Below are 15,741 nucleotides of genomic sequence, written 5' to 3'. Positions count from 1 at the left end.
CCATGTATGTTAGCCCAGTACTTAGCCATATCTGTAACTTTTCCTTTAGGAGTGGTCGGTTTCCTGACCGATTAAAGTACTTGGTAGTGAAGCCACTTTATAAAAAGGGAGACAGGGATAATGTTGATAATTATAGACCTATTTCTATGCCATCAGTGTTTGCTAAAGTTATCGAGAGGTTTGTATATACAAGGTTTCTGCAGCATTTAAATTCACATAATTTGCTGTCAAATGTACAGTTTGGTTTTAGAAATGGCTTAACAACTGAAAATGCTATAGTCTCTTTTCTCTTTGAGGTTTTGGACGGATTAAATAAAAGGTTGCGAACATTAGGTGTTTTTATCAGTAAACTCTTCCGGGCTAAGTTGCCGTGGTCGATCAGTAGAACTTCTTCTCCCTGACGTTTCGTTCTCAACTACGGAGAACATCTTCCGAGGTGAGTCGACGACTGGTTGCTAGGAGCTGGGGCCGCCGCTATAGCCAGAGATAGCTGCACATCGACGCCATGTGACGTGTGGTGGCGCCCCCTACGATCTCTATATAAGCGGCGGCCCCAGCTCCTAGCAACCAGTCGTCGACTCACCTCGGAAGATGTTCTCCGTAGTTGAGAACGAAACGTCAGGGAGAAGAAGTTCTACTGATCGACCACGGCAACTTAGCCCGGAAGAGTTTACTGATAAAGATGCCTACATGGAATGATTAGGTGTTTTCTTTGGTTTAACGAAGGCTTTTGACTGTGTTGACCACAAAATATTATTGCAGAAGTTGGAACATTATGGAGTAAGGGGAGTAGCTTACAATTGGTTCGCCTCTTACTTTAAGAACAGAAAGCAGAAGGTAATTCTCCACAATATTGAGAGTGGTAATGATGTTCAGTCCCAATGGGGCACTGTTAAATGGGGCGTTCCCCAATGATCGGTGCTGGGGCCACTGCTGTTTCTTATTTATATAAATGATATGCCTTCTAGTATTACAGGTGATTCAAAAATATTTCTGTTTGCTGATGACACCAGCTTGGTAGTGAAGGATCTTGTGTGTAATATTGAAACGTTATCAAATAATGTAGTTCATGAGATAAGTTCGTGGTTTGTGGAAAATAATTTGATGCTAAATCACAGTAAGACTCAGTTTTTACAGTTTCTAACTCATAATTCAACAAGAATTGATATTTTAATCAGACAGAATGGGCATGTTATAAGCAAGACGGAACAGTTCAAGTTCCTAGGCGTGCGGATAGATAGTAAGCTGTTGTGGAAAGCCCATGTTCAGGATCTTGTTCAGAAACTAAATGCCGCTTTATTTACCATTAGAACAGTATCTGAAATAAGTGACATTTCAACACGAAAAGTAGTCTACTTCGCATATTTTCATACGCTTATGTCATATGGTATTATTTTTTGGGGTAATTCTTCTGATTCAAAAAGGGTATTTTTGGCTCAAAAACGGGCTGTTCGAGCTATGTGTGGTGTAAGTTCGAAAACCTCTTGTCGACCACTATTCAATAGTCTGGGAATTTTGACATTGCCCTCACAGTATATATTTTCTTTAATGTCGTTTGTTGTTAGCAATATTAGCTTATTCCCAAGAGTTAGCAGCTTTCACTCAGTTAATACTAGGCAGAAATCAAATCTGCATGTGGAATGCACTTCTTTGACTCTTGTGCAGAAAGGAGTGCAGTATTCTGCTGCATCCATTTTCAATAAGCTACCACAAGAACTCAAAAATCTTAGCAGTAGCCCAAATGCTTTTAAGTCTAAACTGAAGAGTTTCCTCATGGCTCACTCCTTCTATTCTGTCGAGGAGCTCCTGGAAGAGCTAAAAAGTTAAGCAAATTCCAGTGTTACATTCTTGATTTTCTTTATTTAAACTAACGACGTGTCAGCTGAATATGTTTCTTATATTTCATTTCATCTGTTTCTACAATCTACAACTGAATATGTTTCTTATATTTCATTTTATCTGTTTCTACAATCGTGTTATAATTTCATGTATTGACTCGTTCCATGACCATGGAGACTTCTCCTTAATGTGGTCCCACGGAACAATAAATAAATAAATAAAAATAAAAACCGTCTAATATATTTTATTGTTCACAGCTTTTGGCACTGGTTCCACCCAGTGATCAGGCACATAAATGTCATTCTTGTAACACACTTTCTCATTGGGAGCAACATTGATATCATTTGGTATAAAATTTTGTGCCGTTCTCATAAATAGTTGCACGAAATTCCCTGTCTCTTTGTTAAGAAGATAACATCTGTCATCCTGCCTTTTCCTACTAAAATATTATTCTTTTACATTCTCATTAACTGCAGCTCAGGCAAAGGCAAATCACAAAGATGAGCAGCATCAAGATAGTACAACAGCGATTTTTATAAGCTTTGTTAATGGTGTGTTAGATTTGTTGCCACCAATCTAATTGTGGCACTGCATCACGAAATTTAGAATCAGCCTATTTCTTTCCAAATAGAGGAATAAATGATTGACCACCATTTACCAAGTTATGTAGCGGAATGATAATGACCTGAAACATATATGATCTGAAAGTTATGTGATTATGTCAATGAAAAATTGATTTCACTTCTCAGATATTGGACTTACTATGCAGTAAGATGCAGGTACTTTATGTTAAGGATAGATTACAAACACGTTTGCTATGTTACACCACAGGACGGCTTCACCACGGTACCAGACCACATCTATGAACTGCCGTCCAAATTACTTTTCACTTCTCAATAAATGAAATTATGTTTAAGATTCAGATTTCACTATGAAATGATAGTCAACATCCAGTTAAATTCATCATTATTATTTTGATATTACCACATCTATAATTGAAATAAACTTACAATTGATTGTTGTCAGAATGAAAAACAAAAAGAGTTTAACTACATAATGTCAAAGGTCGCATATTACTTTCCTTTTCGTAGACACATCTTGCTATAACAATATAAATTTGATAACCCCAGTTCAAACTCCTTTTTTGTCCTTCATCTACAGAATAATATTGTCATTTAAAGCACAGTTTCCCAAAAAAGTTTAGTGTCACATTTCATCTCGTGTTTTGACCATTTCTATCAAATAAAAGATTGGGACCAAAATTAAGTAGCACCTTATGTTGTTCAAAGATAGCATAGTATATCATCCCTCTAAAAATTGCTCATCCTCTTGCATTTGTCAGTCATACATTTAGGAATGTGAATTACTGTTTCACCAGGCCAGCAACTATATTGGACCATGTTACTTCTCGCATGTTCAAGATTCATGCAAAATACATCCCAGATATTAAAAAATATTATCATTCTACATTTACCCATGTACATATATGTACATATTCTATGTTTTGATTATTTATTATGTTTTAGAATGGTTTTTGCTTATCTTTTCCCTTTTTTATAAGCCATGATCAATGCCATTTATTCACTTTTTCTGTACATTAGCTGTTTTATATGTTATAAAATTTTGAACGCTAATAATATTCTAACCACAAAAACACACAGACAGCGATGGCCACAACACATTAATACATCTAGAAATAACATTTTTTTTTTTTAAAAAAAGAGGTACTTGCTATGGAGTGGCATGTTACTAGTCCAATAATCCTAGTCAATTTCAGTATATAACTGAGGGTGAGGCTGGCCGGGCCCAATTCTATAAGCTATCAGCTTGCTGGTAGAGTGCATAGCGTTATGGCAGCACACGCATCTTTGAGTGACAGTGTCTGATGCTTCTAGCAACTGCCAACTTCTGTGGCACACCTTACAACACTGTGTCCAGATTTCGTGTGTGGAATCTATGTGGGTCACTAGAAATATAAGCTTTTTATTTCAGGCTAAAGAGTGGTAAAACTTTTGTTTCACCCAATTCTGTTGCCAACCATTCAGAACCCACTCCTAATTTTATATCTACTAGTGTTAATTAGGTTTTATAGTTTAAAAAATTCATATATTAAGTTAAAATTCCACCTAATCTATTATTACTAAATTATTTTTGTAAAGTGATTAAAAAAGGTCTCAAACACCTTTTTTCTTATATAACCAAAATTCAGTTCTTCTTATCTTCATTGTTATCCACAAACTTATGTATAAAGAACTCACAAACAGCATGATTCAGTAATGCCCGCATGGGGAAAGCGTTTCCTCCCAGGTAACTTCATCTATGGGCAGACGAGGAACAGGCTCTAACCATTCATTTTCTCTTTGATCTTATATATCAGATCAGAAGTCAAATAAAGAGGAAGCTTATTCATGATTATTTCAAGTACTCCAAGACATTCAACCCACTTTGCTCACTTAAGTGAATCTGTGAAATTTATGGAAAACCCTCAATTTGGTTGGCTTCCAGGTGAAATTTATATAGTAAGATCCACTTAATCTGTTGTTCATTTAAGAACTGCTTCCATTTATTGATTATGAAATTAGAAGTATTGTCTAACAACCTGTCGATAGGCTTTTCCACAGTTGATATGTAATCATATAGCTTTCTTTTAATGATTGGAGCTGCAGCTGAGGACTTTACAACATACAACTTGACGTATTATGAAAAGTGTTGTATAAACCTACCAGCTCCTTACACCTTCTATAGCCAAAGGTAATGGTCCATATAGATCAGTAGATACAATATGTAATGATTTCATAGGTATTATTGGCTGTAATTCCATTCTACAACATGTATTCGTAGGTTTAGCCTTCTGGCAAATTAGACAGTTCTGTAACATTTGTTGAATATGCCTCGGAATGGTAGTAAAATAACAGTATAAAGCGACTTTCCTTGCACATTTTGAAATACCAAAATCTCCTGATGCATGATGTGTGTACCAGATTAGTACATCTTGACTATTAGCTCGTGTATATATGCACCATGTATCAGAAAGTATGTTCCATCCAGAGAACAACGTATTATCCTTCAGCTTATAATGTGGTAATTCCCTTTGGTCCTGATTCTCAGTAAAGAGTTGCTTCACTTTCAATCCTGTAATAACTCCATGTTTCTACACATATCCAGGGAGTACTGTTTACAATTACTATGCTTCATTAATAATATTCTATAGTCTGAAGTTCTGCTACACTAGGCCTTCGAATACTGGTAAACCTTATGTACCCTTCATGCATACAGTTTCAAAATCATATTCTTGTAAAAATATTGTCCATTGAGCCAGTAGAGTATGGCACAACGTACAGGTCAAAATAAAACGTAATGGCTGATGGTCACAGCAAACTTTTGTATTTTCGACATGTAAATAATATCTGAACTTTTTGAAAGTGCACACCATAACTAATGTTTCTAGTTTTGTGGCTGAATATGCACACTCACATTCTGATAGAGTTCCAGTAGCAAAACATATTATCCTTATTTCATATTCATTTTATTTTTCATGAATTTGAAAAAGACATGTCCCCAGGCCAGAATGTCGGGAAGGTGTAAAATTTCAGTGTGCGAACTTGTACATGTGTGTATTTAATTGGCTCGAAATCTTCCTGACATTCTTTTGTCCACTTCCATTGTGTGTTCTTCTTTAACAGATTTATCAGTACTAAGCTATTCAGTAGCTGATTGGGCAGAAAACATTGAAAAAATGATCATAACCCTAGGAAAGCCTTTAGTTGTTTTCTTGTTGTGGAAAAGCTCAATTTCTTTGCATTTCTGTGGCTCTCTCTTGATGCCTGTGCCTTCCACAAATGCAGTTCAGAGCATTTCAGTCTGGTTATAAATTTTAAAGTTATTGACAGGCGTCCTATTTTAAAATACGGAAAGGCAAATTAAAATCTGTATTGAAACATTGTCTGTAGGCCCATTCGTTAGCAACCTGCAATTCTCTTTCCCTACATACTTGCAAATACAGATCATTTCTGAAATAAATTAATGGTACATATTGACTTTACATAATCATTACAAATCATAAATAATTTATGAGTGAATATCACTCGCCAAATAGCAAAAGTATTTTGTGTTACTGAGAGGCACACACAAAAGAGGGAGAAAACTTGCTAGCTTTCAGAATAAATTTTTAGTTGAGCTAGAGTACAAAAAGAACCCCCCTCCCCTGCGATACACACACCTATGCCCCTACATTGTGCCGACTGGACACGCAGTACTGGGATTGCATTTCAGCATGTTGACTGGGATGGGTAGTGGGGGAGAGGGGCAGGAGGCAAGAGGTGTTTTGGATGGGTAGCTAGTGACTTGGAGGGAAGCAGCAGCTTTGCTGGCTAGTAATGTGGGAGGGTGGGGTGGCAGATGCACGGGCTAGGCATCTGATACACGGGTATAGGAGCGTGCGATGAAGGTGACGTGGAGGTGTGGTTTTGGAGGGCATTACAGGATGAAAGAAGCGGAACTGTTGGGTAAATGATGTGGGGACAGTGGGTTACTAGAGATTACAGCCAGCATGGTTGGAGCAAAGAATGTGTTACAGAGATAACTCCCATCTCTGTAGTTTAGAAAAACTGATGCTGGAGGGAAAGATCCAGATGGCCTGGGTTGTGAAGCCGCCATTGAAATTGAGTATGTTATGCTCACTCGCATGTTGTGCTGCTGTGTGGTCAACATTGTTCTTGGCTACAGCTACATAGCTGATTGGTGGCCATGACCATATAAAATGCTGTGCAGGATTGCAGCAGATCTGTTATATAGGGAGTGATCAAAAAGTAATGGGAAATTTTTAGTTTTGCAGGCTTTATACATCCGATTTTCAAATTTTTTTATCTTGTTGGTACACATATTCCTCCTAATGTATGTTTGCATTTTCAGCTTTTATGAATATTTGGTTTGTTGTTGCCTGTTGAAAGGTTATACATATTTTCGTGTGCTGGATGAATGTTTACTTCCAAAAAGATGGATCAAAGAATTTGCATTAAATTTTGCCCGAAATATGGAATAAAGTGCAGCATCACATTTGAAATGTTGACTGTGGCTTTTGGGGAATCTACTATGAGTAAGACAGGAATTTAGGAGTTGTACAAACATTTCAGAGAGGGTTGAGAAGATGTCGAAGACAATGACCACCCTGGACACACTAGCACATTTGCTGACATTACTGTGAAACAAGTAAAACGAGACATTGCTAATGATGTCGGCATATCATTTGGCTATTGCCAACCAATTTTTTCGGGTGTTTGGACATGAAACTTGTAGCAACATATTTTGTTCCAAAATTGTTGAATTTTGAGCAAAAATGATGTCATGTAGACATCACTCAGAAATTTCTAAATGAAATCAACAACAATGCAGAACTTCTAAAGGAGGTTATAGCAGGTGACAAAACATGGGCATACAGGTATGACTTTGAAACAAAGACTCAACTGTTCCAATGGAAACTGCCTTAATAGCTAAGAAAAAAATAAATAAGTAAATAAACAAAAATAAATAATAATAATTTAAAAAGTCAGCAAGTTTGATCACTTGTGAGGGTTTTCTCACTGTTTTCTTCGATTACTATGGTATAGTACATCGTGAATTCCTGCCTTATGGTCATACAGTCAATAAGAAATCCTAGCTGGAAGTTATGCGACATTTGTATGAAGCAAATCAAAGAAGGCGACCAGAGTAGTGGCAGAACCACTGATTGAAACTGCATCACAATAATGCTCCTGCTCACACCTCAGTGCTTGTTCATGATAAAAAAAAACAAAAACCATTATGTTGCATCAGCCACCGTATGTGCTGGATGTGGCATCCTGTGACTTCTTTCTATTTCCAAGGCTGATGAGAAACATGAAAGGAAGTCATTTTACCACCACTGATGAGATGAAAACAGAATTACTGAAGGAGATGAATACCACAATGAAAAGAGGGTCCCAGAAGTGTTTCCAAGATTGGAAAAGGTGCTGGTATAAACGTATTATATCTCAGGTAGGTTACTTTGAAAGGTACAAAGTTGATGTTGATGAACAAATAAAGATTCTTTAAGAAAAATGTAAATTCCTGTTACTTTTTACTTTTTGATTACTCCCCATATGAATGGCTGTTTTCATGGTGGACTTGCCTCTGATGGGATAGGATAGGCCTTCAGCAGGAATGGAATAGGATGTGCTGGGTGGGTGAATCGGGTAGTTTGTGCAGCTGTGTCTTCTACTGGGATATGACCCCTGTGCCAAGTGGTTGGGAGTGGGAATGCCATAGAGTGCACGAGGATGTTGTGTAGGTTGAGTGGGTGACAGGGAAGCGCTTTAGGAGGTGTGGGAGGCATCTTGCGTTGGATGTACCTCATTTCCACCGTGATGATAGGTAATCAAAACCCGGGTGAAGGATGTGGTTCAGTTCTTCCATTCTGAAGTGAACACTTCTTTGTGGTTGGTTTTTGGGGGTGGTTTCCCAGTCTAGAATGATATGACGAGGGGATATTCCTTTGTAGCTGATTCTTGGAATGGTGGAAGGATTAGAGGTGTATCAGGGTATGGCACAGATTTGTGATACCTTCAGCATTTTGGGCACAGGAATTCTCATCACTGCCATCACACCATACATGTGAAAGCGCACACACACACACACACACACACACACACACACACACACACACACACACACACACAGTAACTTATCCAACTACCACTACAACAATAAAAATAATAGCATGTTATTTTATGTGTTGCTTCTGTAGAATAAAGAGGACAAAGCACATAAAAAAATTGTCGAAAGTGGTTGTTGGACTTACTAGCATAAAGTATAATATTTAACTCGCTTGTTCATCATTGCATCAACAATGGGGTTAAAATCTCTTCACTGCAGCTTCTGTTTTTCTGGCTTTAAGTTTGTGGGACTTAGCTTTGATATTCTAATGAAATTGAGGAACACATGATTTTAATTTTGATTGAAGTTAAGTGAAACTTAAATAAAATGCTTTTCACAAACATTCACACACTGCCTAAACTGTCATGAATTGCCTCTGTAAATGAATTCCTGTGAACTAGTTTGGCAGATGCAGCCACTGATCTATAAGAGTATTTCTTAAAGTTAAAACCAATCCACTTGTTAATGATATTACAATTTGAATAAAGTTACAGGTACTGGAATTTATAACACTTGAGATGCACCGTGGTGTATATAATAAAGTATAAAAACAGATTTGTTACTCAGGAAAACTGAATGTGTAAGGGCCACTATAAAAGATCAAACAGTTTGTCAAATTATTTGTCAGTGTATGGCTTTTCTTTCATATGTTTGTCAAGCATAGTGCATGTTTGAGAGAAATTTTAATTGATGCCCAATTTGATAAGATGTTGTATGGTGTTGTGTTGATGTTTTACGACATGTTTAGTGAGGAAGTTTTTATTACACTATATCTTAGTGTATCACAAATTTCCACAATTGTGGGAATATGATCAAAAGAGTATATGAATAAAAACAAAAGAACACTGGCAATGATGAAAATGGCAGAGGTGTTGCCTCTTGAACAGCCATATATTACACAGGAAGATGTTAAGAAGAAAATTAGCTTCCCTAGCATAACAAACAGTGGGGGTGCGATAAAATAGAAAAGAAATAAAAGTTGATTTTTCCAAAACTATTGTTCAGTTTGGTTGCTTTGTTAGCTCCAAATACCATATCGTTACATTTTTTTCTGAAACACATTTAAACAGTAAAGGTGATACACTATCCCCGCCTGTAACACCAGTCTTTACTTCCAATGGCTGACATACTTTTCGCATAGATTTCACTTTAGATGTAGTGCTTCAACACTAAATTCTCTAACAATTATATATATATATATATATATATATATATATATATATATATATATATATATATATATATATATATATATATATATATATATATATATATATATATATATATAGTTTCTCTATCTACAGAGTGAAATACTTTCTTAGAATCAATGAATAATACTATTACAAGTTACCCTGGTTAACATTGTGTGGTGAATGATTAACTTTATGTTAAAGATCCAGTCTTCCCTTTCAAGAACCAACTCAATATTATCTACTTTTATTGTCTTCACAATTATTGTAAACATGAAACATCAAATCACAATCTGCCAAGTTCAGCACTAGATAAATAAGGCTCATTAGCTGCAGAACAAACAAATTTCATTTTTTAGAAATACACTAGTCTATTATCACACTCCAGAACATGATTCTTTTTCCCCCTTGTCTTGGTTACAGCAATCAAAACATAGCTCAAAAATGTAGAGATTGTATAGTCTCCATTTTTTACTCACACATCCAGGACATGGCTTTTTTCCCCCCTCTGACTTGGTTACAGGAATCAAAGCATAACTCAAAAATTTCAAAATTGTATAGACTCCAGTTTTTACTCATGCATCCATATTTGGGACCACACTTTTTGGCTTAGTGAAATTATTCATCTTATGTTAACACCTTAGTCGTTGGCTGGTCTTACATGCTAGCATCTGTATTTTATATTTTTTGTATGAACTTAACATCAGGATAGAAATATTTTGCATATCTTCTGTAGTAATTTTTTGTTATTCTGATTGTTTGGATATTGCTTTCACTGCTTTAATACGTATGCAAGTCTTGCAATAAGTACTTCCTGATCACCAAAGAAATGAAATATTTTGTTATTCTTCACAGCACATTCCATGTCATTTTGCCTCCGAGACTTCTGGGCTAACCACCTTTAAATTACCTCTTATTCTCTTTCAGTTTGATTATAAATAATTTAGATTTTAATGACTAAACCAGTCAAGTTTGTATAAAGTAATACATAGTGTCCATTTTAAACCATTCTGTCATTGTGGGTGAAGAATAGTACAACATTTCATAGACAGGCTTATCGGTGTTATCATGAAATAATTGTTGGGTCGTTATACCAATAAATATGTTGGGTTAGATAGAGCAGCAATCAGTTGTAGAATTAAGTTGCTTTAATATGACATTTATAGTCACAACGCAGATCAGATTTCGACCTGTGTCAGGTCATTATCAATGCTAAAACAAATACAAGAGTATATATTACAATGTGATTTACAAAAGTTATAAGTCCATCACATTGTTGTCTTTTAATGTTCACATTACATACCAGTGCGGAATTGTAGCAGTTTTTCGTGCTCAAGTGAATGCTTACACAGTTCAACCATTACTGTCGTAAAATTGTATGTTGGTTTCACAGTACACATCAGTTTTGCGTATGGTGCCCTCTATGAGCTGCGCCTGAAGTTTACAGTTTTGACGACACTTTTTGTAATATTTATGTTGTATAGTAACTAAGTAGTAACATGAAATTATTATGAGTAAAACTATGTAAAATTACAATTCTTACTTTTTCTCATGTCTGTAATGTGCTAGATGTTTAAAGTTACTATAGCACGTAACAGTGACAGTTTACGCCTCATGGGCTAAAATTAATTTTAAAACTGATATGGCTACATAAAGTACGGTATAGGAAGTATTGGGTATTTTGTCATGTTGGGACCTGTCTTAACGTAATTAGTTGTTACTTGACAAAAGATATAATGTGAACTTTATTTACAAAATGCACTTTGTTGACACTAGTAAATATGTATACATACTGATTTATCCTCTTCAGTTGGGCACCGATTGAACATACCAATGTAATTCTAGGTAATGGCAAATCATAATATAATACTTTATAGGCATTAGGAAGCAAGTTGATTTAGAGTACGTGCCTATCTTCAGATCTGAAATTTGTGAACCTTTCTAACTATGTTGTATGTTTTCTTTTTGTTTTTGTTGAACTTTATTCAGGTCATAATTGTATGATAATAGTGAGAGAGTCTTTCCAACATGCAACTTTGTAAGTCAGTTAGTTAGTAAAATGCTGTTTCCTTTTGACTTCTTAGACTGAGAAGGTATTTGACATTTCCATTAAAATTTAAGAAGTACTTATTGGCTATATTTTGAAACTGCTTCTATGACTCAATGTATTTCAGGTCATTCTATAGTCTCCACAGTGAAAACTACAAGATGTCTGAGCCTACAATTTGTGTGGGACATTATTGCGTGTGCCCATATAGGGGCCAGTGGCATCGGGCTCGAATAAGTAACATCACAAATGTATCGGAAGTGCAAGTAAGTGTAGGCCTGGTGCATGTACTCTACTGGTCTTGATGGTTACAGTTAATGAATATGTAATGTGATATTAGAAACTTACAGAATAATTTAATACTATTTTCATGAAAACCATATGTGTAATTGGGAGAGGATGTAATATCTTGCTGGCAGAGTGGTGATTCTTCTGGAAAACCTGGAATTCTCAGGAATTAAATTTTACCTGGAAAATATCAGGAATTTAAGATGCTCAAAGTTCCGACCCCCCCCCCCCCCCTTCTGCCCCAGGCATTTTGTCAGGAGTATCTTATGGCAGCATCTTCCTCCCCATATCTGCAATTCTCAGGGAATCCTCCCCCGAGCTGAGCAAGGTTGATGAAGTCTTTTGTTCTGTTGCTGAGTGGGGATTATGCTTCAGCCTGCTAGATAGTGTTACCTCGTGTGAATATTCAAGCTGCACAGTAGTGTTCGTTCTGTGTGCTGACAAAACATGTTCTGCATATTTTGCTGTGGCAGACAATACAGAATGGAGCACCTGTTAAGGAAATCTGCAGCTGAAATGTAAAAGCACTGAAAGAAACATTTAAATGAGTGGTCGTTAAAAAGGCAAATCCGAGAGGATCTCATATTTCAAACAGAGGGAGATGTTGCTTTAAGATCAGCTTTGACACCACCAAATACAAGTGTGATTTGAAAAGTTCGCAGAACGGAAAAGAAAAAAAGTACTTACCTCATCGAAACTTTTTTTTATTTTTCAATGTAGTCTCCTTGTAGATTAATGCGCTTGGTCCAACAATGTTCCAATACGTTGAACCGATCTCGAAAATGAGTGTCCTCCAGGCCTGCAAAATAGTTGTCAACTCCGGCTATCGATTCTTCATTTGAAATGAATCTTCAGCCACCAAGAAAAATTTTCTGTTTTGAGAAGAAATGGAAGCTGACAGAGCCATACCAGGTGAATAAGCCAGCTGTGGCAACAATTCATACCTTGGTTTGTGTAATTTTGCCATGGCGATGGTACATGCGTGCAGACATGCATTGTCTTGACGGAAGATGACTTTCTTCCTTGCTAAACCTGGACGTTTTTCACATATCTTTTGTTGCAATTTGTCCAGGAGGTTAGCATAGTATTCTTCAGTAATTGTTTGCCCAGTGGGGAGATAATCTATAAACAGAATCCCCTTTGCGTCCCAGAACACTGATGCCATGACCTTTCCCGCCAATGGATTGTCTTTGCTTTCTTTGGTGGTAGAGAATCAGCATGTTTCCACTGCTTTGACTGTTGTTTTGTATCTGGGGTATAGTAGTGCACCCATGTTTCATCTGTGGTCACAAATCGGCACAAAAAATCTTGTTCATTTCTCCTAAAACGGGGCAAACATTGTTCTGTTATGTCCATTCTCGTGCATTTTTGATCCAGCATCAGGAGTCTCGGACCCATCTTGCAAATAATTTGTTCATTTCTAATCCTTCAGTTAAAATGTGATATAGCCTTTCAGATGATATCTGGCAAGCGTGAGCCATTTCATGCATTTTCAATCAACGATTGTCCATGACCATTTTGTGCACCTTTGCAATGATTTCTGGAGTAGTGACACATGTTGGCCAACCACAGTGTGTGTCACCATCTAAGCTCTCCCAACTGAATTTAAATTCATTTGTCCACTTGGCACGGTTGAACATGAAGGACCTGAGTCCGCCAATGTATTCTGGACATCAGCAAGAATGTCCTTTTTCTTTTTTTTAATTTATTTACATGCCAAGTTCCATAGGACCAAATTGAGGAGCAAATCTCCAAGGTCACGGAACACGTCAGTACATGAAATTGCAAAGTAAAAGTAATAACAGATAATAATAAAATGTTTATGAACCCCAAAAAAGTCTGTGCATAAGTTTTAAGTAAACACAATAAACAATACAACAAGAATCAGCTTAATTTTTTAAGGAACTCCACGACAGGATTGAAGGAGTGTCCCATGAGGAAACTCTTCAGTTTCGATTTGAAAGTGCGTGGATTACTGCTAAGAGTTTTGAATTTGAGTGGTGGTAGCTTATTGAAAATGGATGCAGCAGTATACTGCACACCTTTCTGCACAAGAGTTAAGGAAGTCCAATCAGAATGCAGGTTTGATTTCTGCCGAGTATTAACTGAGTGAAAACTGTTTATTCTTGGGAATAAGCTAATATTGGTAACAAGAAATGACAGTAAGGAATATATACAAGGTGTACAACTTTGCTTCCGCCGTTTTTTCCCCAACATTTGAGGCTTTAATGAAACAAATTGGTTACACATGTCTCATTCAAAGTATTTTCCATTGCTGGTCACTGCTTTCTCCCATCTTTCGGGCTGTGTACGAAAGCCGTGTCGAAAAAATTGTTCATCTTTTGAAGTTATCCACAAATTGATCCAGTTTGTGACTTCTTCATGAGATCGGAAGTGTTGGTCAGCCAGGCCATGCGCCATTGATCTAAGCAGGTGATAGTCATAGGGAGCAATCTCTTGAGAATACGGCGGGTGGGGTAGGACCATTTTAATGTTTCCAAGTATGTTTTGACTTCTTGTGCAATGTGGGGTCAAGCATTATCGTGCTGCAAAATCACTTTATCGCGCCTCTCGCTGTATTGCGGCTGTTTGTCTTTTAATGCTCTGCTCGAACACATTAATTGCATTCGATAACGAGCACCTGTGGTTGTTTCGCTTTGTTTTAACACCTCATAGTACACGATGCCGAGCTGGTCCCACTAAATGCAGAGCATGATCTTGGACCCACGAATATTCGGTTTGGCCCTCGACATGGATGCATGGCCGAGTTAGCCCCATGATGTTTTGCATTTAGGGTTATGGTAATGAACCCATTTTTCATCCCTGGTCACAATGCGATGCAGAAATCCCTTCCGTTTTTGCCTCCGAAGCAACTGTTCCCAAACAAGCAAATACCATTCGACATCTCTTGGTTTCAGCTCATACAGGACCCAAGTTCCTTCTTTCTAAATCATGACCATAGCCTTTGAGACATTTTGAAATGGCTTGCTGTGTCGCTCCACTAATCGTGCCAATCCTTCTTAAGTTTGACATGAGTCTTTACTCAGCGATGTCTCCAATTCTGCATCTTCGAAAATATTCTCTCTTCCACCGCTGTGCCGGTCTATGATGTTAAAATCACTGTTTTAGAAGCGTTGAAACCACTCACGACACATTCTTTCACCAATAGCGTTCTTACCGTACGTACTTGGGAGCATTCGATGAGACTCAGCTGCTGTTTTCTTCATTCTGAAACAAAAACAGTAACACCTCCCGCAAATGATGAGAATTAGGCTCATAAACTGACATTTTCAATCGAGAACAACTATATGATGTAGACACAAATCAACTAATGTTTGAATGAGGTTATGTTGACCAAGGTCCAAGCTAACTGCCTGATGTCTGCGATCTGTTTCTTTCGACCACTAATTACCGTTGTCGCCACCTATCGGCAAATGGTGGAAGCAAAGTTGTACACCTTGTATATTGAGAGGCCAACATCAAAATACCCAGAGTCGTGAACAGGGGTCGACGAAAGGTTCATGAACTTGCACCACTTATTGTCCAAACCAACTGTTTCTGAGCCAAAAATATCCTTTGAGAATTGAATCTCGATTTTTTCCATCTTCACAAATCACTACGCAGGAATAACCATAGAGCCATGTCACCACCACAGCTCTCTTCCAAGAGCACTGATGTGGCATGTGTTTACAGGCAATAGTCCAATGA

General features: G+C 37.1%; 1 protein-coding gene across 2 annotated transcripts in view; it reads left to right on the top strand.

The window, feature by feature from the left end:
* LOC124794856 overlaps positions 1–15,741 on the top strand; it is a 130,758-nt gene that overhangs the window by 84,032 nt on the left and 30,985 nt on the right. For both annotated transcript variants that reach the window (XM_047258522.1, XM_047258525.1), the window contains one exon: positions 11,873–12,011. In XM_047258522.1, the coding sequence (XP_047114478.1) occupies positions 11,873–12,011 (139 nt within the window). The remainder of the gene's footprint in view (positions 1–11,872; positions 12,012–15,741) is intronic.

This window comes from Schistocerca piceifrons, chromosome 4 (assembly GCF_021461385.2).
Source record: "Schistocerca piceifrons isolate TAMUIC-IGC-003096 chromosome 4, iqSchPice1.1, whole genome shotgun sequence".
In the NCBI taxonomy this organism is placed as follows: Eukaryota; Metazoa; Arthropoda; class Insecta; order Orthoptera; family Acrididae; genus Schistocerca; species Schistocerca piceifrons.
The sequence above is the reverse complement of the archived record's forward strand: the minus strand, read 5'-3'. Positions and strand labels throughout refer to the sequence as shown.